General features: G+C 36.5%; 1 protein-coding gene across 3 annotated transcripts; it reads left to right on the top strand.

Moving 5' to 3' along the window:
• LOC109343359 (serine/threonine-protein kinase 16-like) lies at window positions 1,656-10,067 on the top strand. 3 transcript variants are annotated; one of them, XR_002107197.1, is made up of 7 exons: window positions 1,656-2,114; window positions 4,658-4,800; window positions 5,742-5,882; window positions 6,231-6,416; window positions 7,100-7,224; window positions 8,194-8,485; window positions 10,057-10,067. XR_002107197.1 is itself a non-coding variant. In XM_019581599.1 (6 exons), the coding sequence occupies exons 1-6, from the start codon at window positions 1,910-1,912 to the stop codon at window positions 8,417-8,419; spliced, it is 1,026 nt and encodes a 341-aa protein (XP_019437144.1). In that variant the 5' UTR covers window positions 1,656-1,909; the 3' UTR covers window positions 8,420-8,730. The 3 variants fall into 3 exon arrangements, 2 of the variants coding, with proteins under 2 accessions (XP_019437144.1, XP_019437146.1); XM_019581599.1 differs by lacking the exon at window positions 10,057-10,067 and having other exon boundaries at window positions 8,194-8,730; XM_019581601.1 differs by lacking the exons at window positions 1,656-2,114; window positions 10,057-10,067 and adding an exon at window positions 4,325-4,343 and having other exon boundaries at window positions 8,194-8,730.

The following is a 23,632-nucleotide window of genomic DNA, read 5'->3' as shown; positions in this document are numbered from 1 at the left end:
ACTTTCGATCTCCCTAGTTGCGGTGATCAATTCCCCTTGATGAACAACAAGGTTTTGCTCCGCCTAAACGGTCCGAGCCTTGGAAAACTATAAGCTCTCCTTGATCTGAAGCAATTCTTCTCTAGCTTCCGATTTTTGTTAAGAAGACCAACCGCTCCCCGTTTGGTAACTTTGATTGATCTAGAGATTTTAGGAACATACTCACCAATAGCGACTAACATTAGCAATTTGGATCACATTGAAAATGCTTGCCTAAATTAGGGGGGTTATATGCATGCCTTGCCCTCCCTAAATATAGATAGGATGGGCTTGCATGCTGCCCATTATATAATTTAAAAAATAAAATATAATAAAAACTACATAAAATAAATGAAATTAAAGAATAGTCTTATGTCATTATCACATTTTCAAAATTACATATAAAAATGTATTAGTACAAACAATTTAACATTACATATATTTCAAGTCCATTGAAAAATCAAAACATAACACTTAATAATTAAGCTCATAATTCCTCTAGGGGCTAGTCCTGCCCGTTAGTAATGCTTGAGGGCGAAACTGATATTTTGAACTAATAGAAAGATTTTTCATGCCTTATTTACCCAATAACTACACAGGCGAAAAAACCCCATGAGCATAACCCAAATTACTAATAATAGTAGCGATCTCCTGAGCCTTCTTCATTGAATAATTCTTATGATCTATGCATGGAAAGGTACACAGAAAAGATCAAAGAACAACTTATTAAATAATTGAGACACAACCAGAAGAGTTTATCTATAAGTGTAAATAATAAAATAAGAATTGAGTTAGAGTTAAAACTAAGGTAAGAAAGAATTTAAAAGTAAGTTACTAAAATTATTCTCTTAAATAAAAAACAAATAAATACTAGAAAATAATAATACAAATAATAATAGATTATATATTATTAGAAACAAAGAAAGAAAATGGTGTCATGAAACTAAAGGAATATAGAGATATATAATAATAGGTTTAAAGTCATGCAATTAGGGATAAAAGGTAAGAAGATAATATAATTAAAAATGAGAACACTTTTGATGAATATTAGTCATTAAATTATTTACAAAAAAAAATAAAATTACTCATAAAATATATTTTTGAATAATATTTTTGAACAAATTTATTTCATTGAAAATATAGATTCATTTGGATAAAAAATAATCAATAAACTTGTTTTTAAAATAAAAATCATAAATTATTGAATAATCGTTAATTCTCAATTGGAAAACTCATAATGGAAAAACCATATTTATTATAAATTTACAAAAAGTAAATCAAGTATTTCTATATAAAAAATCATGTATTATAGAAGCAGCCAAGATTTGATTTGGGCTTTTAGTTTCATTTTTTTTGTACTATAAAAAATATTCTCTTATCCTTTGGGCAACTAATTTATCTCTCTCAGAATCCGTGATTATCCTTCCAATAATTATCATTCTAAAAAATTTAACTTTTAACCTTTTAATTATATTAATAATCTTGGGAGACGACCTTATACCATTATAGTAAGACCTTGCTAAAATTATTACCTGCTAAACAAGTTGCCAACCAAAAACTAAAACCATAAATATTGTCAAAATCCAAACTTTTGAAGGTTCGTACATTGAAACAACTCGTATTTATAAATTTTGTAGGCAAAGAAAGTATCACTCTTCGCATGTTTCCATTCTAGCACAAATGTCCTCAACATGTTGAGATCTGGAGTTGCAATAAACATGTGTTATTGTGAAAACTGAGAAGAGAGAAGGGAATAAACAAATTACAAATCACTTATTATTTGGACACTTAATTTTCCTTTTCTTTAATTTAATTTTAAATTCCAAAACACACAAACAAAGAGAGAGACAGAAGGGTTCAAGATCTGCATTTGATGCACCAGTAGAATCAGATGGGGTGCTCGTTATCTGGTCTGAGTTCGCTATACGACGCCGTTAATGGAGGAGAAGTTTGGATTAACGAGAACAGGTTCCGAATCGTGAGGCAGATCGGGGAAGGTGGCTTCGCCTATGTGTATTTGGTGAAGGAGCTCGTCACTGACTCTGATGCCACTGCTGGTATTGGCAATAAGTTAAAATACTCTTCCCACCTCTCAGGTTTGATTTCATTATTCATTTCCGTACGTGTTTATGATTTTAATGACTTTTTAATTCCTGAATTCAGCCTTGTTTTGGATTCCTGTTATACCATTTTAATGTGAAATTCTAGTTCGGTTTGTTTTTTGCTGGGAAAAATACAATTACATTCCTTGCTGATTTTTACAAAATTTTCTTGCTCACACTAGTTTTGTTTTGGAAGGGAAAGAAAGAAAATGAAGTTTAAAATTTTTTTCTTTCCAAAACTTAATTCACTAGCGGATTTCATTTATGAGTTGAATTTTGGAGAGAAAAAAGGGAAAATGAATTGCTTCATACTCGTGTCACAAGTGTATTTCATGTCTCAAACTTTCTTTTCCTTCATTCCCTTATAAAATCCAACTCGCAAACTGACTCTTAGAAATTCAGTATAATTTCACTCTACCCCTTACGTAAGTAAATGTAATGATGACATAAGCATCACCGAGAGAATACCATGAATATTTTAATGTATGCTACTAAGCTAAACTCATGGGAGATAGTATAATTATTCCTGGAAACAAAGTTTTTGCAGTGGAATCTAGGGTTATAATTTTTACTGTTTTATTTCTCAGTCAAACTAAAGTGGTTCTTTCATGCTGATTTCAATTCCATGGGCAACATGCCATGGCCCAATCTGGTGAAGTTAAATTAATTCCCTGTGCTTCTTACTATTATTCTATATTTCTAAATATAAAATGCTGCATGTCTTCTTGTAAAGACAATGTAACTCTTTGGTTTCTTATGATTCTGTTTCACCTTAAATCTGAGATATCCTGTTATATACCTCAAACCTAGTTTTATCCAGGCATGCCTATATACGGTGGACTGTTAGACTTACATATGAATGAAACCTTTGTACATGTTTGGTTGAATGGAATGCTTTTGAAATAAAATTTGAGATGGGGATGGAATGAGATGGTTTATTCATTCAAGATGTTTCATAGATAGAATTGATTGGAAAAATCCAACAACTACATTTTATTCCTAGGTTGGCTAAATAGAAGATGCTGTAGTTTTCTATCATACATTGATTGGAAAAATAACAACAAAGATAGTCAAGCCTTAATCTCATAAGGTGGGGTTGGCTATATAGATTAATGATATCATAATGCTCTATTATAAATCATGTTTGTTTTACAAAGCATTAGTTTGTAATTCTTTCATAATCCTTTCGCCTATGATTTTTTATTGCCTCCCTTTTTCCTTTAGAAATTTGAATAACCTCCATTGGATCTACTCTCCTTTTTTGGATTCTAACAATCTGCTTCACACATGTCTAAACCACCTCAGGCACAATTCGACGATCTTTGCTTTAATAGGAGCTATTATAATTTTCTCCCAAATGCGTTCATTTCTAATCCTATCTTGTCTAGTGTGTCTACTCATCCAACGTAACATCATCACCTCTGCTACATGAAGTTTTTTTTCTTGTTCATATTTTATCGCCCAACATTCAGTCTCACTAACATTGCCTGTCTTGTAGGCAAAAGGTAAAACTGCTCCTTAAGCTTGTGTGACATCTTTCTATTACATATGACACCTGAAACACTTCACCATTTCATACACCCTAGTTTATGGTTTATATCTCCATCAATTTCTTCATCGTGTTGTATGATTGACTCAAACTACTTAAATCTAGTGAGTGATATGGTATGAGCTCTAATTTTTACCTGTACAGAATTGTGGTAGGAGAAATAGAATTATGTAGGTAATCCTAAATATGTGTCAATGAACACCAATAGCAAAGTCCATACATAAATTAATATGTGATGTCCTACCCTACATCTATACCTCAGTGTGTAATGTTATTCTTTAACACACCTTCATGAAAACAGTATTAAAGAAGGAAAAGTGGGGCTGGACTGCTGATAAAGTATTAGAAAGAAGAAAGCATGTAATTTTGAGAAGTTAAAGTGGGGCTGAAGGCAAATTCATATGGGTACACAATTTAGAGATTGGACGTAGAGAAGTCATTGAAGGATTGAAATGGTAAAAATGTGAAAGGAAGAAGAAGATTACAAAACATAAAAGGGCATCCCAATGTATGAAGTTCCTATCTAGTGGTGTATGGTGATGATAGATGTACGTTGCCTTAACTTTGCAAGTGAAGATGCTGTTTCAAGGATTTTAACTCATGACATGAGATTTTAACTCACATGGCAAGGAACCTTAGTATTGTGCCGAGGCTAACATGACAATTATATATGTGTGTATACGTATATATTATATGTGTGTATTTAAAGAAAAAACTTTTGGGGATCCTTAGCTCCCCTCTAGCAACACTATGCTCCATTACTAAACATGGGATTTACTTATTTCCATTCATATTCTTTTCCATTCACTCCGATGCTTTCTTCTGTGTGGTAGTTGATTTTGTGGCGAAGTAATTTTGTACTTTTGATAAAATGCAATGATGCTTTTCACATCATATTTCTCAGTTATAGAATTTCTTGTTCTTTTCTTCAGCTATTGCAAAGAGGATTTTCTATCTTATTATCAGATTTACGATCTCTTTTCCACAGGTGATGGAACTTACGCTATAAAAAAGATACTCATTCAGAACAGTGAGCAGTTGGAGTTGGTGAGGGAAGAGATCCGTGTTTCATCATTGTTCAGTCATCCAAATCTGCTCCCACTTCTTGACCATGCAATTATTTCAGTTAAGGCAAGTAGTAATTTGATGAAGGAGCAGTACAAAGGAATATTAGTGAATGTGGGGTTATCTTTATAATTCCAAGATATTTAGTTAATTATGTGGCTTCTGCTTTGGGTAGCATTTTGAGTCAGCTTATGTTAATTAAGTTTCCGTTCTTATTTGTATGTCCCATAGACTCGGTGGATTTGAGTTAGTAGTATTGTCAAGGATATGTTGGGAGTTGTTTCATTGTAACTTGCTCTGTAGAAGTTGTAATAGTAAGCTGTAGCCTAGTAACTTGGAATTCTAAGAAACATGGCTGAAAGATATTAGGTTGGAGTGCAGACATTTAGTAATTCAATCAACCATTTTCAGTTTTAGTTGTCATTAAGATATAGGTGTGGTGATCTCATATAGCTTTAAAAAAATTTAGTGTGATTCAACAAATTATAATCCGGTATTTGGACGGATGTTAATGGGATGGTACTATTTGTACCTTTTTATGGTGGTGGATATTGTAAGATATTCATCATGGGTGGCAAAGTTCATGCCAGTCTTTCATTAACTATTTGATTAGTTCTATAAGAATAAACGTGTTGATACTGGTTTCATGTCCCATGAAAATATTTTACTACCATTAGTGTTGTTATATGGGACTCGTATCTAATACTGTAGTTCAAAGTCTAGGTTTTCTCAACTTGGCTGGCGATTAAATATCATATTTATGTTGATGTAGCATAGCTAGTGTATTTCCTTAATTGTTCTAATATAGTTGGAGATTATTCCTTTTCAGTGTTTTTATACTCTTATGTGCTTTCTAGCTTTGGTGAAAAGAAAATATAGTATTCTTTACATGGGATTGTGTAACTCTTTTTTCTCACATGTTTGTTTCCGATTCTTCTTTTTTTCCTTTCCCTGTTTGCGTTTTTGTGCTTTTTTATTTATGTAGATGATGTGTCTTTTGCAAGCAGCCTACCCAAGAAACCTGGAATCATGAAGCATACTTGTTATTTCCAGTTTATTTGGATGGAACGTTGCTAGACAACGCAAAAACAATGAATGCCAATAAGCAGTTCTATTCTACCTCAGATGTTCTTCAAATATTTTCGCAGGTAAAAAGAACCATATTCTTGTTGTCTTGTTTGCTGAAAGAAAGAAATGGTAGACATTAACGGAGTATGTTAAAATGGCTGAGGTGGAACTTTATGTTTTTTAACACATTTTCATGAAAGATATGTTTTTTTATTGTTGACATATTTATTCCTGATACAGTTTAGTTACTTGTCTTGAGAATTATGTGTAAGTAGAAATATTAATATCTATAGTCAGCTTCTCTTATATTTAGAATATAACTGAAGAACATAGTTATTTCTCTATATTTTAGGCTTTATTATTGCTAACTTACTGCAATTGTTTATATGCGCTAAATGCTTTTTAACCATTTAAAATCAACACAACAGATTTGTGAAGGACTCAAGCATATGCACAGTTTAGATCCTCCATATGCACATAATGATGTCAAACCTGGTAATGTTCTCATAACACATAGAAAAGGACAACCACCTCTTGCTATACTGATGGATTTTGGCAGTGCTCGACCTGCCAGGAGGCAAATTCGCTCCCGACCAGAGGCACTGCAATTGCAGGTGCTTCGTTTCTCCATTCCTTTTCGTTTCTCTATATAGAAAATTTTGTTATTCTGTTCTGTGTTATTGCCCTAGAAGTTTTTATTTCTTGCACTACAGATAGTTTCTTTGATATGCTTTGTAGGTGTTTGCAGAACATATGGTATGTGATGCCTTCACATATATCAAAGATTTGGACCAAAAAATGATAAAAGAATTTGTAGAACAGTATAAATTGTATTAGAAATGGTTCCGTTATCGATGTGCTAGCAGGAACAACATGTCCCTCCCTCTTATTTACAGTCAACTAGACTCCCTGTTGACACTCAGTTAAACTGTTGGTTAGACAGTTATAACTACAGTTATCACTAACAGCTACCCACTAGACAATTTTCATGACATATGCTCGTGTATTTAACAGTAATGTTTTATGAGGCTTTCCCTTCATTCCTAGCTGTGAAATTGTATTGCCAAATATGGTGGCTCCATATTATGATACAATATACAAAATCTGTTAATTTCTGTCTGTACAATGTACACAGTAATTGGTCATACTTGATTACTAGGCTTAGTCTTTCATTGTCACTGATTATTCTGAAGTAGATTTGCTCTTCCGAATAAGTTTTACAAATACGAAGAACAAAGTTTCATTTGGCTTAGATTTTCTCCCTGCCGATTGTGACTTGTTTTTTCTTCTCATGTAGGAATGGGCAGCTGAGCATTGCTCTGCTCCTTTCCGAGCTCCTGAGCTGTGGGATTGCCCAAGTCATGCTGATATAGATGAGAGGACTGATATTTGGTCACTAGGCTGCATGTTGTACGCCATAATGTGAGCATTAATCCTTTTTTGTGTGATAATGTTAATCTTATGTTAAGTATGGTTAATAACTTTCTTCTTGCATCATAATAACTATCATTTTGTCATTTATTTGGATGGTACTGGATTTAACTTTATTTGGTTCCTTTAAAAGATAAGCAAGATAGGGATTGAAAAATAAAGTGAAGCATTGGCTTTTTTGGTATAAAAACACTTCATTTTTTGTTTCAATTCCTATATTGCTTTTATTGTTTTATGAGCAAATAGTATGATGTTGATCTAGTATAGTTTCAATTAAACAATGACAATATGTGAGGGTGGGCCTCGGCACAATGGTATGGTGACTTGCGTTGTGACCTGAAGGTCATGGGTATCCTGAAAATAGTCTATTTGTTTGTGAAAGTAAGACTGCATTATGTGATGAGTGGGAGGTAAATGATCCATAATTTAGGTGGGAGTCTCGTGTACTGAACCACCTTTTTTAAACAATTACAATGCGTTTCTTTCTTCACAGTGAAGAAAGTGTAGCCTATGGAAGAGAAAGGCCAGGGAAGTGGGAGGTAAATGATCCATAATTTAGGCCTTGACCAAATTTTCCGTCTTAATGAGATTTGTGTGGTTGAGTGGGCTACTGACCATTATGTTTAACAGCAGCTCCTATTTTTTAGCTGGAGTGGGGAAAGGGTCACCTGACCAAAAGTGTGGCATGTTTATTTGTATGAAGCATTTTCGATCACACAATGAATAGCTTGCTCTTTCTGGTTAATGCTATTCACGACACACCCAACTGTAGACAGATATAAATTAAGAACACACCAGTGTGCAAGCCTTTGTATCACTTTTGTATTTCACAGAAATCTACTGCATTTCGGAGGGGTACTTTTTTATGACAAGTTGTGTGCATAGTTTTTGTATACAATTTTGTGGTTGATTTGGAAGCTTTGGTGAACTTGTTTATCATCATCTGGCTGAATTTTGCAGGTATGGTGTATCACCATTTGAATATGTACTCGGAGAATCCGGTGGAAGCCTACAACTGGCCATTATAAATGCTCAGGTCAAATGGCCAGCAGGACCTAAGCCTCCATATCCCGAAGCTCTTCATCATTTCGTGACATGGATGCTTCAGCCGCAACCTACTATGCGGCCTCGAATAGATGATATCATTATCCATGCTAAGAAGTTGATTGCAAAATCCTCCCCTTGAGTTACTATGGAAGGGAACCTTGGAGGCATAGTTAGCCATTCATGTTTCAGCTGTTTTGAAAATTGTGTGCCATTAGCCATTACTGTTCAGTTATTGTATACTTGAAAAACGTGGGAAGAATTTAGACTAGAGATTTGTGAAATGCTTGAGTGAATAGCACTCAGCAGATTTTTTATAATATACACAGATTATTATAACTTATGTTGACATGATTAAAAAGAGTGTTACTCCCTCAGCAAATGAATGATACCACTTATGTCATTAACCTACAAATACCTGAACCAGAGAAATAAGAACCTCATTTTACAACATTTACCCTCAAGCTATTACAAATAAGTCAAATGCTCCAAGTTTTAGCCAGATATACTGAACTCATGGTCCATCAATAAACTTTTTGAAGATGTCTATTAGTTCATCACTGAACTACCAGTTTTATTCACAAAATAACAATAAAATTTAAACTTTAATATGTTTAGTTTTGTCATGAAATACTGGATTATAAGTTAGATGAATAGTTGTTTTATTATCGAAAGACACTTATTTGTAATCCAAACTTCAGTTATTCAAGTTTTTAATCTAAATAATCTCACATGTCGGTGTAGTCATAGCCGTATGTTTTACTTCGCATTTGATAATGTAACAAAATTTTGCTTTTTACTTTTTCAAGAGAAAATGTCTCCACAAACAAAAAACTATCGAAGATGGAGTGTTTAAATGACGCTCTCTAACAAAATTACAATAAATGATTAGATATTTTAATGAAAAATGGGAATCATAAGTTGTATGAATAGTTGTTTTATTATGAGAATATAGTTTTATTTGTTGTGTATTCCAAACTTCAGTTTTTGAAACTGTTTAATCCAAATAATCTATCAAGTAATTGTAATCATAGTCCTATATTATAGTTCTGCTGTAGGTAAGACACCAAAATGCTATACATAGTCAACCCTAAGTCCAGATAAAATGTAATAGTCGGCACTTGAAGTTTTAACCCGTAGTACATTAATAAGACAAGATTGAGAAATAAGGTTGTTATAATTGTAGATAAGGAATGGAAGAAGAATGTGATGGGTGTTCAGACAAGGATCAAAACTCTAAAATTTGTAACAAATGAAAACACATTTAATGTGATTAATGCTTATTCACCCTAGGTAGGGCTAGAGGAACATCAAAAAATAAATATTTGGGAGGATTTGGAAGGTGCAGTCTAGACCATATGTTTAAAGAAAATATTTTCCTTGGAGACGATCTGAATGGGTACATAGGAAGGAAGACTAGAAGACTTGAAGGTTTTCATGGTGGATATGACATAGGAGAAGTAAATATGGAAAATAGGACTTTTAGATTGCTCCATACTTTTGATTTTATAATAGTCAATACATGTTTTAAGAAGCATCTTATTACATATAAGATTGAGGTAGCACGATCTCAAATTGATTTCTTTCTTATAAGGAAATTAGATAGCAAGTTTTGTTTGGATTACAAATTCATACCTAAGGAGAGCTTGATAATCGAACATAGAGTTTTGATTATGCATGTAAGAGTTAAGACTAGAGTGGATAGCAAAGGAAAATAGAGTCCCAAGAATTAAATGCTGAAAAATTAAAGGGAAAGGAACATAGGAGCTTCAACAAAAGGGTTATGAATGAAATATTTTGAGAAGCACAAGGAAGTGTTAATGATATATGGGAGGAGATGGCCAAATGAATTAAGAAGATAGCAAAGGAGATACGAGACAAATCTAGAGACTCTAGACTAAAGGATAAAGAATCATTAAAGATGAAGATAGAATAGTATTGGTGAATGACAACGATATTAATGAAAGATAAAAGAACTATTTTTTACAAGCTTTTCAATGAAGGATATGATTCAATGCTTTTTGATAGACTAAATATGTAAGAGGGCAATCAAAATTATACTTGTTATTCTCTAGAGTTTGAGCTAAAACAAGTTTTGAAAAGGATGAAGAATGAGAAAGCGGTTGGAGCATATAATACACAAATTGGGGTATGTAAGGTTATAGAAGAGTAGGGCATTAGATGACTCACAAAGCTGTTTAATGAGACAATGAAGTATAACAAGTTGGCAGATGAGTAGAGAAGTATTTTATTCAATATATATAAGAACAATGACGACATACAAAATTATACAAACTATAAGGGATTAAGCTCATGAGGCATACTATGAAACTTTGAGAGAGGATAAGTAAGCGAAGGTTAAAACAATAAGTGAATATCACAAAAAATCAATTTGGTTTTATATTGATAGGTCGACCATGAAGGCTATAAACTTGTTATCATGGTTGATGGAGAGATACTGAAGGAATCAAATGCACTTGTACATAGTCTTTATTGATTTGGAGAAGGCATGTGATAAGGTACCGAAATAGGTTAGTCTTTATTGATTTGGAGAAGGCATGTGATAAGGTACCCAAAGAGGTTTTATGGAAAACTCTAGAGATGAAAGGTATTTGAGTTGCCACCATTCGATTAATCAATGATATGTATGATGGGTCAAGAATAATGTGAGAATACAAGGGATATTAGGGTTACGCCAAAGGTCAAAATTAAGCTCCTACTTGTATACATTGGTCTTGAATTTGCTTACTCAGCATATCCAAGAACTAGTGTCGATGCACGCTTTTTGTAGATGAAATTATCATAGTGAGAGAATTGAGAAAATAACTAAATAGGAAGCTAAAAATATGAAGACAAGCTTTAGAAGCATATAACTTTCATATAAGTTGAAATAAGATAGAGTATATGGAGTGTAAGTTTAGCAAGAAGTTGACAAACCCTTTTTTAGAGATAAAGATTAAGGATCATATCATCCTGTAAGTCGATAGATTTTGATATATTGGGTCAATCACATAAGACAACACGAAAAATGGTAGAGATGAAAATCATTGGATTCAAGAGGGTTGGCTGAAATGGTGGAGTGCATCAGGTGTGATACATGATAAAAATGTATTAATCAAGGTAAAGGGGAAGTTTTATCACACTCCTATAAGATTTGCAATGTTAAATGAGACAAAATGTTGGGAAGTAAAATGCCAAAAAGAGAAAAAAATCCTGTAGGAGAGATGAGAATGTTATGTTGGATGAGTGAACACACTTAATAATATATTATTAGAAATGAAGACATTAGGGATAAAGTTAGAGTAGCTCCTATTATAGAAATGATGGTAGAATCGTGTTTTAAGTGATTTGGACATGTGTGGAGGAGACCAATATAAGTCCCATAAGTAAAATAGATTAAATGAAAGTTAGCCTAATTTCTAGACGAATATGGATACCAAGAAAAAACATATGTTAAACAATTAATAAAAACTTAGAGATCAATGTTTTATTAATAAATATGATTTATGATAAAACATTATGACATTGTTCTATCAATATAGTCATTCCCATATTTAGTCTCCGTCTTATTTGATATCCACAACAAAGTTTTGCTTTTTACTTTTTGAGATATAATATTTCCACAATTTGTTTTGGTGCTATCAATGGTATCTCTTCACTTTTTTGGTAAGGAACTAATCCTTTTGGGGTTTGTAGCTGCCCCTCCCAACAAGTGTCGCTCATAGGAACCGAACCCTCAATAATATTTTCACAATGATAATACTTCAAGGTGGATTGTTTAAAGGACACTATCTAACAAAATTACAATCTAATTTTTCATCAAACATAAGAATTACTCAACCTTTTTGCTTTATAAGTGCCATTCTAGGATGTTGTTTTACTAAAAAAGAAAAAATGTCAATGAAAAATATTTGTAAAACAATGAATAAAAACTTAGAGATCAATACTTTGTTAATAAATATAATTTATGATAAAACATTATGACATCGTTCGATCAATGTGATCATCCCCATCTAATAAGATTTAGTCTTTGTCTTATTTGATAACCCAACAAAGTTTTGCTTTTTACCTTTTCAGAAATAATATTTTCACAATGATACTACTCCAAGGTGGATTGTTTAAATGACACTATCTAACTAAATTACAATCAAATTTTTCATCAAACATTAGAATTACTCTACCTTTTGCTTTATAAGTATCATTCTAGGATGTTGTTTTACAACCAAAAAAAATCTTTATTAAAATTCACTATTTATTTTCTCTCTCCACAATAATAAAGGTATGTCTGCATGAATATAACAGATAGATAAGTAACTAATACTATCTTGAACTATGATAATTACATTTAAATATAAGCAAATCACCCTGAAAAATGGTATTTATAAAGGAAAGGGTGAAATGTAAGCTATATAAAGAGTTGTTTTATTATAAAAAAGACAATTTTATTTGACCTCTATTACAAACTTCAAATCATGGTATTGTTCAATGCAAATAATCTCACAAGTAGTTATAATAGTAAAAAACCCTATATTTTCCTTCTGCATTAGATAATGCAATGAAATTTTGCTTTTCAATTATGAGAAAAAAAATGTATGCACTAGTTGTGTATGAATTTTATATCTTGAAGAACTCCATCCCAGATACCAGAGAAGCACTACCCGAGCCTCTAGTTCGACCAAACTTGTTCACAAAAAGAATATTGATGTTGTATGTGGCTTACTTACACTATGGTAACCACTAGAAATCAAGCAAACTCGGCCAGCCAAGCAACCGCAGGCAGAAGGCCCCGATCGACATCAACACCATTTCCGAAGAATTCACTGTGGGCGAAACTTCAAAGTCGGCCCAGAAATGATATGTCCGAGAAGTCATGCAAATGGCCACAAGAAACACCCACCCGCAGATCATCGGTCGAAAATCCCCTCCCATCTCATTCGACGATCACGACTATGAAGGCATCATCCGAGGGCATGATGATCCTTTGGTCATCACTGTTATATTAAACAACAAGAAGATTGGCTGAATCTTTATCGACCAAGGTAGCTCAACAAATACCATGTTCCTCGATCACAACTACTACCTTATGACGGCCAATTAGTAGGATTCACCGACCAAGGTGTAGTCCCACGGGGCTACATGAATGTTTGCCTAACACTTGACGATCAACCCCTGAGTAGAACGATCCAGACCAGATTCCTGGTCATCAATTGCTAGTCAGCCTAAGTGGTCTCCGTACCACACCTATGCATGAAATTTATTTCTTCCGATCTCCAGGTATGTGTAGTTCGTAGAGATCAACACAACACCTACATTTGTTACCAACTAAGTCTTAACCCCAATCAAACAACAAGAACATAACTAACCCCGATGAATAAAATGCCAAGAGTGCACCTGGTAGAACTGGATGCTCAAACTGATGAGGGCAAGTTCTGCCCACAACCGAAAGGAGAGAAGACCTCTTTACAACTACGACTGCTAGAAACCAACCTAGTATACATGGGCAGAACCCTCCTAGAAACTCAGAAGGTCAAGCTAGTAGAATGTTTCAAAGCCAACAAAGACCTTTTTGCTTGGTCCACGACTAATATGCCCGGACCCTTCAGTAATATGCCACCGGCTGACGACCAATCTAGGGGCAAAATCGGTTTCTTAGAAACGAAGGACCCATATCTTCTAGAAGTCAGGTTCATCCGAGAAATCACCTACACCACATGGTTGACAAATGTGGTGTTAGTAAAGAAGCCCTCTGGGAAATGGTAGATGTGTGTAGATTACACATACCTAAATAAGGTATGTCCAAAAGACCCATATCTTCTTCCCCACATTGATCATCTAATGGATAACTCCTTAGGCTATCAATACTTATCCTTCATGGATTCTTACTCAAGATACAACCAAATCCCGATGTAGCCACTAGACCAAGAGAAGATCACCTTCATCACTGACCGAGCATCATACTGTTATACAGTCATACCTTTTGGCTTGAAGAACGTTGGGGCAACATATCAAAGAATGATGAACAAGGTCTTTGCGTGGGCATATATCCTATCTAAATTAGCAAGCAGCAAGAGCTTGAGGAGCAACCATTCCATCATCTAGGGGACCATCCTCAAACCCAACATCATGGCCATCGAGCAGATTTCTATTCTAGATGATTGGACATGTTCATTCATAAAGTACCTTCTACATGGCACTCCATCCATTGATCATAAAGTGCGAAAGAGGTTCCTGCGATGCTGCTCTTGGTACACTCTGGTCCGATGGTCCTCATATCGCTGATGATTTTTTACTCCGCTCATCAAATGCCTCGGCCTTGATAGGGTGCAAAACATCCTCCAAGATGCCCATGAAGGGAGCTATGGACACCACCTTAGTGTAGCTTCCCTGGCCAAGAAAGTATTATGATCCAGGTATTATTGGCCCACCATGGAGAAATATGCTTCAAATACGACAAAGAGATGTACCCAATGCTAGTTGTTTGCCGATTTTCCATAAAGCCCCACCCGTAGAGTTAACTATCATGCTGGCCCCTTGGCCATTCTGCTGATATGGGTCATTGACATTCTAGGACCCTTTCCTCAGGTAGATGGCCAACTGAAGTTTTTGATAGTGGTTGTGGACTATTCTACCATCACGTCGGCCATCATCCAAAAATTCTCTTGGAGAAATATCATTACCCGGTTCGACATTCCAATGGCTGTAGTGACTGTCAATGGTATCCAGTTTTCCGACCGAAAGTTTCATGAATTGTTGCCCGACTTACATATCAAGCAACACTTTACATCTGTTGAGCATCCTCAAACAAACAGACAAGTAGAGGCAACCCACAAGGTCATCTTAAAGGGAATCAAGAAAAAAGCTAGACGAAGCCAAGGGAACTTGGCCGGACCAACTTCAGCATGTACAATGGCCCTACTGAACAACTCCACATTCCATAACTAACGAATCCTCTTCAACCTAACATATGGTGTTAAGGCCATAATTTCGGTGGAAATAAAAGAACCAACATGGAGAGCTTTCCATTTAATGAGGAGACCAATCCAACCTTGATGAGGCACAACTTGGATTGGATCGAGGAAAAAAGAGACCGAGCTCGAATAAGGGAGGAAGCTGTCAAAAGACGAACGTTATAAAAATATTACTCTTCGGTCATCCCCAAAAAATTCGAAGATGGAGCTTTGGTCCTCCACAAGGCGAACATTGGACATGTTAAAGGGAAACTGTCGCCCAACTGGGAAGGCCCTTACAGAGTTGTATGCAAAACTGGAAAAGGCGCTTACATGTTAGAAGACCTGGCTGGGAAGGAGGTTCCCCGAACATGGAATGCCGCAAATCTCCGAGTTTTTTATGCTTAAATATAGTTTCGACCCTACATCAGTTTGAACACCCTTTGTAACAGAAACACACACACACACACACACACACACACACACACACATATATATAGAGGTATTATTCATCTCGTCTCTACCACTGAAATTCGGTTCAATAATTAATTCCTCTCAAGGTGCGAACCATGTCCCCCTTTGATGGCGGCCAAATGCCCCTCAAGATGTGGAGCATATCCTCCTTCATCAGGAGTCCAATTATTAATACCCTCAAGGTATGGACCATTTCCTCCTTCGACAACGGTCAAATACCGCTCAGGGTGCGGACAAAGTTCCCTTTCGACGATGGTCAAGTACCTCTCAAGGTGCGGACCATGTCCCCATTGGATGGAAGTCAATTACCCCTCAGGGTGCAGACTATGTCCCCCTTCAATGGCGGTCAAATACTCTTCAGGATGCGGACCATATCCCCCTTTGATGAAGGTCAAATACCCCTCAAGGTGCGGACCATGTCCCCCTTCGATGACGATCAAGTATCCCTTAGGGTGCGGGCCATGTCCCCCTTCAATGGCATTCATATACCCCTCAAGGTGTGGACCATGTCCCCCTTTGACGATAGTCAAATACCCCTTAGGGTGTGGATCATGTCCCCCTTCGATGGTGGTCAAATACCCCTCAGGGTGCGGACCATGTCACCCATCAACGGTGGTCAAACAATTACCAAGGCATGAACAATGTCCATCTTGACTAGTGGTCCAATGACTAATACCCCTTCAACGATGGTCAAATATGCACCCAAGGCACGAACAATGTTCCCTTTGGCCAGACTTGTATTTTACACGGAAAATATCACCACATCCGATTTCGAATCATTACTATTCCCGATCAACATTACCTTGGGCAAATTCAGATAATTATAACTTCTATTTCCAACCAGATTTAATTATCGTTTCTTCTAGTCTAGGTTGTCTTGTACGCACTCGTATTTTTTAAATTATCCTTGACCAAGGCTACCTTTCCCATGGCTCAAGTGTTCGTGCTAATTAATATTTCCGATCAAGTTTGCCTTATTCAGTTACCAGGTTAATCCCTTCTTAGAGTAACAAGTCGCTTAAGACCAACATGGGAACTCAATGTCAAACTGCCGGACCTGCGGATAATACAACTCGAGATTTCAACTAATAAGTTTAAATTTGATCAACGTTATTTAAATGATTACTCAAAAATATCATGATCGTTCAAGACATCTTTAGAGATTAGTATTACTTCTAGCAAAAGATCTTGCCATATTAGATTGTTATCGGTTAGAAGCACACAAATGTTGGCAAAAATCTTAAAAGAAGACAAGCAAGATCAAAATAAAGGACTTCATTTACTTAGCAAAAATACAAGGCTAAAACAAGTAAAATCTACCCCCTACCCGTAAACGGCAACTTAACAATGTTGCTCGATTCCTCTCAAAGTAACTCCCCATCAACGACAATGGCCCAGATATTCATCCAGGAGAAGTCCTTGCCGGGATGTGCTAGGCGAACCTGGCTCATGACATTATCCTAAGACAATTGGGCAGCTTTGATCGCTAGGCTGACCATCTCTTCTAGCTCAACAGCCTGATTAAGCTCCTATTGGGAAGCAGTCATTTCCCGGTGAGGCGCTCAACCTCCCCTTGGGTGGCTTGCTCCCGACCCTCCGACTCTTCCATCTTGGCCCTTAGATGTTGGACCTCCAGCTCCGCCTCCTCGAACCGAGTGGTCATCTCGCCAGTTTCTCATGGTTCTCCATGGCCATCCGTTGAGCACACTCTTGGCGATATGACATCACCCATAGTTGCCAAGGCCTGAGCCTCAACCTCCTTCAACTCCACCGCATGAGCCTCTACCAATTTCTGCATGTCAGCCGAATGCCGCTCTTGGAGATTAGTCAAGATGTTGCTATCCATTCGGCTCAAGAGGACCCCCTTCTCTTCAAAGTATTCGGCCATCGAAGCCGAAAGGAGAGAGGACAGCTGCAACTACTGTAGGAGGTCCGTCATAGAGACCCCTTCTAGAAGCTCCCTAACAGAAGAACTTAGGAGTTTTTTGTCCAACTCTGAGGCAGACTGAAAGATCGAGAATACCCGTTTGGGATGAGCAACCGACCCCTTCCATTTAGCGGTTGATTTCTGACCCATAGACCCAACCACGACGAATTTAGCATCAACAAGATCCCATTGCTTCGAAGAATGCTCAAAAGTTGATCTTCTAGTCAGGTTGACCGATGATTGGACTTGAGGAGGAATAGGAGTAGTGTGAGAACCCCTACATGCCACCCACTGAGTAGAAGGGGACTCCAACCTCTGGCCAGAAGATGGAAGAGACTTTGGAGGTGAGGAAATGCCTGAGCCTCACAGACACCCCATCTCGCCCCTACCTAACTGTCTTGGTCATCAGGCAGGTTCGATTAAGATTGTTGCTCATGTCGGCTGAAAAACAAAACAAAAGTCAATATGTAATGAATAAACACTCAAGCATGAAAAGACAACTCGACTAGCCTACCTATGAGCTGCTCAAGGGTCGCGTCTCCTTTATACAAGGATGAACAACATACAATCACACCCTCTGTTAGCCAATGTAAAATCTCCTTAGTAGCCTCCGTTTTCTAACCATATAAACTTCCACCACTGGTCAGAAACCTTTTCGCATGCTTCTAATGGAACACCCCATTATAGGCGAAGGGAAAACTCTTCCTCCCATCTGATTCGTAAGCCCACGGGTGGTCGGCCACCCCCTTGACCTCCATTCGATAGAAGCCCCTCTTCTAGTTCTTTACCGACTCGTCAAAGGGGAGAACAAGGCTCGCTTGTTCCCCTCTTGGAGATACACCCACCCATGGCGGCCTTCCTTCTCCTCATCAGAATTAGTGTTGTGAGTAATGTGAAAGATCCAAAAGAAGAGGTTAATGGAGCAAGGGTGCTCGTTGAACCTACACCAGATGGTGAATGCCTGGATAAAACCCCACGCATTCGAGTGCAATTGGGAAAGAGCAACCTGGAGGTGACCCAGGACGACCACACTCTAGTCATCGAAAGGAAGTTGTAATCCGAGCTTCCATGAGTAAATGTCGTATAAATAGAAAGCATAACCAACTCCCTCATAGGTTTGGAGATCGTGGCAGACCCTGTCGTCGACTTTGGGGACTTCAGTACAACCGCGCCCGACGGACTCTCTAGAATATTCACTATGGGGTGATCCTCAGATGGAAAACAACTACCCAGCCCTAAGATCTCCTAATCTACCCACCAATACTGACCTTCAGGTCTATCCATACCAGAAGGAATGACTAGCTGGTCGGTTTTCATTGCAAATGTTCTCTCCATGAAGGACATGTGACCACACGAAATGTCAGATTCTGAACTAAAATCACTATTCACATCCGTTAGTCACATCCCGAGCTTTGTTGCTCGGTTAATCAACATTTTCCCCCATGAATCCATTCTCTTTCTCCGACCAACCACCAAGGTTTGGATTTAGAGATACGTCATACACCGACGGGGTCGGAAAAAGACAGTGAAAGTATGGGGAGGTTGAGATAAGATCTCCATGCTACCTGAGCTAGGCTCGTGTTCGGAAGAAGATGAAATTATAAAAGTAAAATAATAAGGGAAGAAGAAGAAGTTACCTAAGATGAAGTTTGAAAGAGCTGAAGAAAGGAGAAGTTTATTGGCAGTAGAGTAAATACAGTAGCATAAGAATTCATAAAGCAAAAGTGAAGAACATTAAGGGAGAACACTTCTCTATTCATAGGCGAAGTAAGGCCAGGGCCACCCCTAGGGCCCAATTCAAAATGCATCCTATTCGTTCAAGAAAACACTTGAGTGCGATCTAATTGTGACCCAAGATCTGAGACAAAAGATGACAAGAAATGAACAAACGAGCTGCATTCAATTACTCCCCGATGCAAAACGGTCCGTTAACCAAAAAAGAGATCATGATGACCAACCATGTGCTACATTACCCAAAAGTCTAAACGACACCCTACTGATTCACCTAAAGTCTACCAGTATGCTCGCCTACCGACATACTACTAGACTGGGGGTAGTTGTTTCATCTTGGTCATCCGAATATCCTAACTGACCGAGATGGTCTCATATTCACCCAAGCAAAGACCTGGTATGATTGGTCAAGGAGCTTGTTTGGAAGCTAACCCCTTCCATGACCGGAGTGCCCAGGTCGGATCCAAGACCACTCCCCGTCTGACATGCCACCAACAACGCACTTCCGTGCCACCTTACAGCCCCACCTACCCTCCTGCCACATGACAAGAATAGAATGCAATTCGGCTGCCAGACCTGTCACAAGCTACAAGTCAACTATGTACAACGTATGGCCTTGTCAAAGCCGCCTGACATGGAAAAACAACCTCGACGAGTCAGAACGCATGCCAAGAACGCAAAAAGAACACAATATTTCTACAAAGAAAGATACCACCCGAAGGTGGAGGGTTTATCGACAGGAAATCTGGTCCAACTATTTGTCTGTTCCATTTGTCTTCATAGAGCAATCTTTGTCCATGTGCCTCTTTCATATACTTCAAAATTGGTTCCATTGCATCCCAACGATTAGCATGATGAGATTGCATGTATTGATTTACTATGCTACCACTTCAAGTGAAATACATGGTCTTCTAATAGTGACGTAGTTAAGTTTTTATTCAGTCTTCAATTTTCCCTTTAGTGAATGTTTATTTGAACCAACTTTAATACTATCTCAATTTCTTTTAACTGTATTTTTAACAAATCAGACTCGTTTATATTAACTGTATTTTTAACAAATCGGACTCGTTTATTTTAATTTGTCTATTTATGTACTCAAGATAATATTGATGATTGATTTTATAACTCTACCGCTGCTACCTAATTAATAAAATATATAATATAATATATATATAAATGAACGATTAAAATTATTATAATTAGAGTAAATTACACTAACATTATCTGAGTTTTATAAAAATTACACAAATCATCTATTTTTAAATCTACACAAATCACCTCTAATTATAATATATATTACACTGACTATCACTATATGAGAGATAGGGGTGAGCATGGGTCGGGTTGAGACGGATTAAGGCTTGTCCTTACCCGACCCTAAATGTTGGCCGAGCCATTTTTTTGAACCCGAAACCAGCCTTAAACCTGGAGCTCACCCGATCCTAAATATCAATCAAGTCAACCTTTAAACCCGAACCTGACCCTAGACCTGATTAAATATAATGTATACACATTTTAGATAAAGTCTTCTTAATATTATTTATTATTATGAATATCTAATTTGACATATAAAATGATATATATACATAATATATTATTAATTATGTATATATGATGAAAAATAGAGAATCAATGATATTTGTCGACAAAGAAAATGACATTACTATGTACGCATTTGAAAAGAAACACATACAAACATGATAAGTGAGTGACTATGGGACGGATCAGGACGGGTCATGTTTGTTCCCTACCTGACCCTAAAATATTGACCTCGTCTAATCTTTGAACCCGAACCCCGTCCTAGACACGATGAGATCAAACCTATTCGGGCCTTGCTCATCCCTAATAAGAGATAAGTATAATTTATGAAAATTGACATTAAAATTCTAAATTCAACTTAAACCTTCTAAATATTTTAAAACGTCAAATATTAAGACAATATTTTCTTTAAATGATACCCTTAAATACCTTATTAAGATTTCCCTATGTAGCAAACACAATCCCTAGAATCAACTAAGCCATATAAAAATTCTTTTCATTGGAAAACAAAGAAGGAAAATGGAAGACTGATTTATGTAATTTCACTCAAACTTAGAAGATATCAATATAATTTACTCTTTTAATTATAATAGATAGATAAAAAACTAAATAATAAAAAATTAATACAAATAGACGTGTGAATTATATTTGATAAAACAATTAACTAGGATAGCGTATAGCCAATTGCAGCAACAACTTTATTAACATGACCTTGCTAGAATAGAAGGAAGAGAATGGTGGAAGATAGGATAATAGGAGTGCAATCGAGATTAGAAGTCGTGGATAATCATGACCATGCTAAATTAGAGATTTAGCTAAGGAAAGATTATAACACAATTTTGAGATAAGAGGAATTACTTTGGTTTCAAAAGTCTAGGGAGCAATGAGTGAGGTTTGGGGACAGAAATACAAATATTTTTCATACGGAGACTATTATGAGAAAAAGCGTAATAAAATACATGGCCTCTTTATTGATGATGGTGTGTGGTGTACCAACCCAACCTTGGTGAATTAGGGGGCGATAATGTATTTCCAAAACTTGTTTTGTGGTAATTCAAAGGCTAACGTTAACAAATGTAATGTTGCTTCTCTTGCCTTGTAGCATGATGGTGTTGTTGCGTTGTCAACTCCTATTATGATGGAGGAGGTTACAAGATTAGTAATGAGTATAACGTCACTAAAATCCTCTGGCCCCGATGGTTTCCTACCTCTATTCTTTTAGAAGTATTGGCAAATTGTCGGGAATGAAATTTTGAAGGTGGTGTTTGATGCCTTCGGGTATAGTTTCTCTGATACTCCCCTGGTGGAGACTCTAATTGTCTTTATTCTAAAGGTGAATCAACCAACTACCTTGAAGGAGTTAAGGCCTATTCGTTTGTGTAATGTTATTTATAAGGTGATCACTAAGGTGTTATAGAATAGATTGACACCCTATTAGATCTTTGTAGAGTAGCTTTATCTCTAGTAGAGATATCATTGATAATGTCATCTTAGCTCGAGGTTATGCTTTTTATTCATCTGACTAAAATGAAAAAAGGAGTCATGGCTTTTACGGTGAATATAGAGAAAGCATATGATAAAGTTAACTAAAAATTCTTACAGCATGCTTTGGTTGAGTTTTGATGCCTGCCTTTATCTCTGCGTCTTGTAATGTGATATGTTAGGTCCGGAAGCATGTTGTTGCTTTGGAATGGTTCACATTTGGACAATTTTGAAAATACTAGAGTATTTCGCCAAAGGGATCTTGTGTCACAATATTTGTTCGAGTTGTGCATTGAAAAATTGGCTCTATATATCTAGATGAACGTGGACTTTGGTGATTGGGAACCAATCAAGTTATCAAGAAGTGGAGTTTCTTTATCTCACTCGATGTTCACAAATGATGTGTTACTATTATGCAATGTATCCAATTTTCAGGTCAGGACAATTTCAAAAACTCTTACAGATTTCTGCCAAGTCTCAAGATTGAAAGTTAATATGGAGAATTCCAAATTTATGTCCTCAATAAAGGTGAACAATAGGAGGAAAAATAATTTCAAGAATATTTGTTCAATACATGTTGTTGGCAATCAAGGGAATTATTTGGGCATCCCTCTTATTCAAGGGAGGGTTAGAAGATCTTTGTTTGATCCAATAATGGAAAAGATCCAAAGCTGAATGATTATCTAGAAATATAATATACCCAATAAAGTCAGAAGAATGCACCTTGGAAAGTTCGTAATTTCATTTTTTCCTCTTTATTATACAATGCAAGCATTGTGGCTCTCGCAGAGTGTCTGCAATGATATAGATAGGATGGCAGGAAAATTTATGTATGGTGATGATGTTAACAAACACAACACCAATTTGGTGAGTTGGAATGTTCTAACCAAACATGAGTGAGAAGGTAGGCTTGTGATACGAGAAACTCGTACAACAATATCTCTTTGCTTGGTAAGCTTAGCTGGAACATGGTCACATAGAGCGATAAGCTTTAGTGTAAAGTCTTGAGGGCTAAATATGTTGGAGATAGATGTACATTGTTTGCCCCTGCTAATTCATTAACATCATACATTTGGAAGAGTATTATAAAATCTACTGCTAAATTATGGGATGGCTTTACTTTATAGTTAGGTTGTGATGACAAGTCCCTATGGTATGGATACTGGTTCGGGTTTGGTAAGCTCTGCAACCAAGTTGATTTTCTGAATATTTATGATACATTACTTTGTATGAAGGACCTATGGAGAGAGGAATC

Source organism: Lupinus angustifolius, chromosome LG03 (assembly GCF_001865875.1).
Source record: "Lupinus angustifolius cultivar Tanjil chromosome LG03, LupAngTanjil_v1.0, whole genome shotgun sequence".
Taxonomy (NCBI): Eukaryota; Viridiplantae; Streptophyta; class Magnoliopsida; order Fabales; family Fabaceae; genus Lupinus; species Lupinus angustifolius.
The sequence above is the reverse complement of the archived record's forward strand: the minus strand, read 5'-3'. Positions and strand labels throughout refer to the sequence as shown.

What these genes read in the sequence shown, in the direction of transcription:
- LOC109343359 (XM_019581599.1), top strand. Translation starts at nt 1,910, where the DNA reads ATGGGGTGCTCGTTATCTGGTCTGAGTTCGCTATACGACGCCGTTAAT. An exon ending in TTCTTCAAATATTTTCGCAG is followed by an intron (nt 5,883 to 6,230) that starts GTAAAAAGAACC and finishes TCAACACAACAG; the next exon opens with ATTTGTGAAGGACTCAAGCA. An exon ending in TGCATGTTGTACGCCATAAT is followed by an intron (nt 7,225 to 8,193) that starts GTGAGCATTAAT and finishes TGAATTTTGCAG; the next exon opens with GTATGGTGTATCACCATTTG.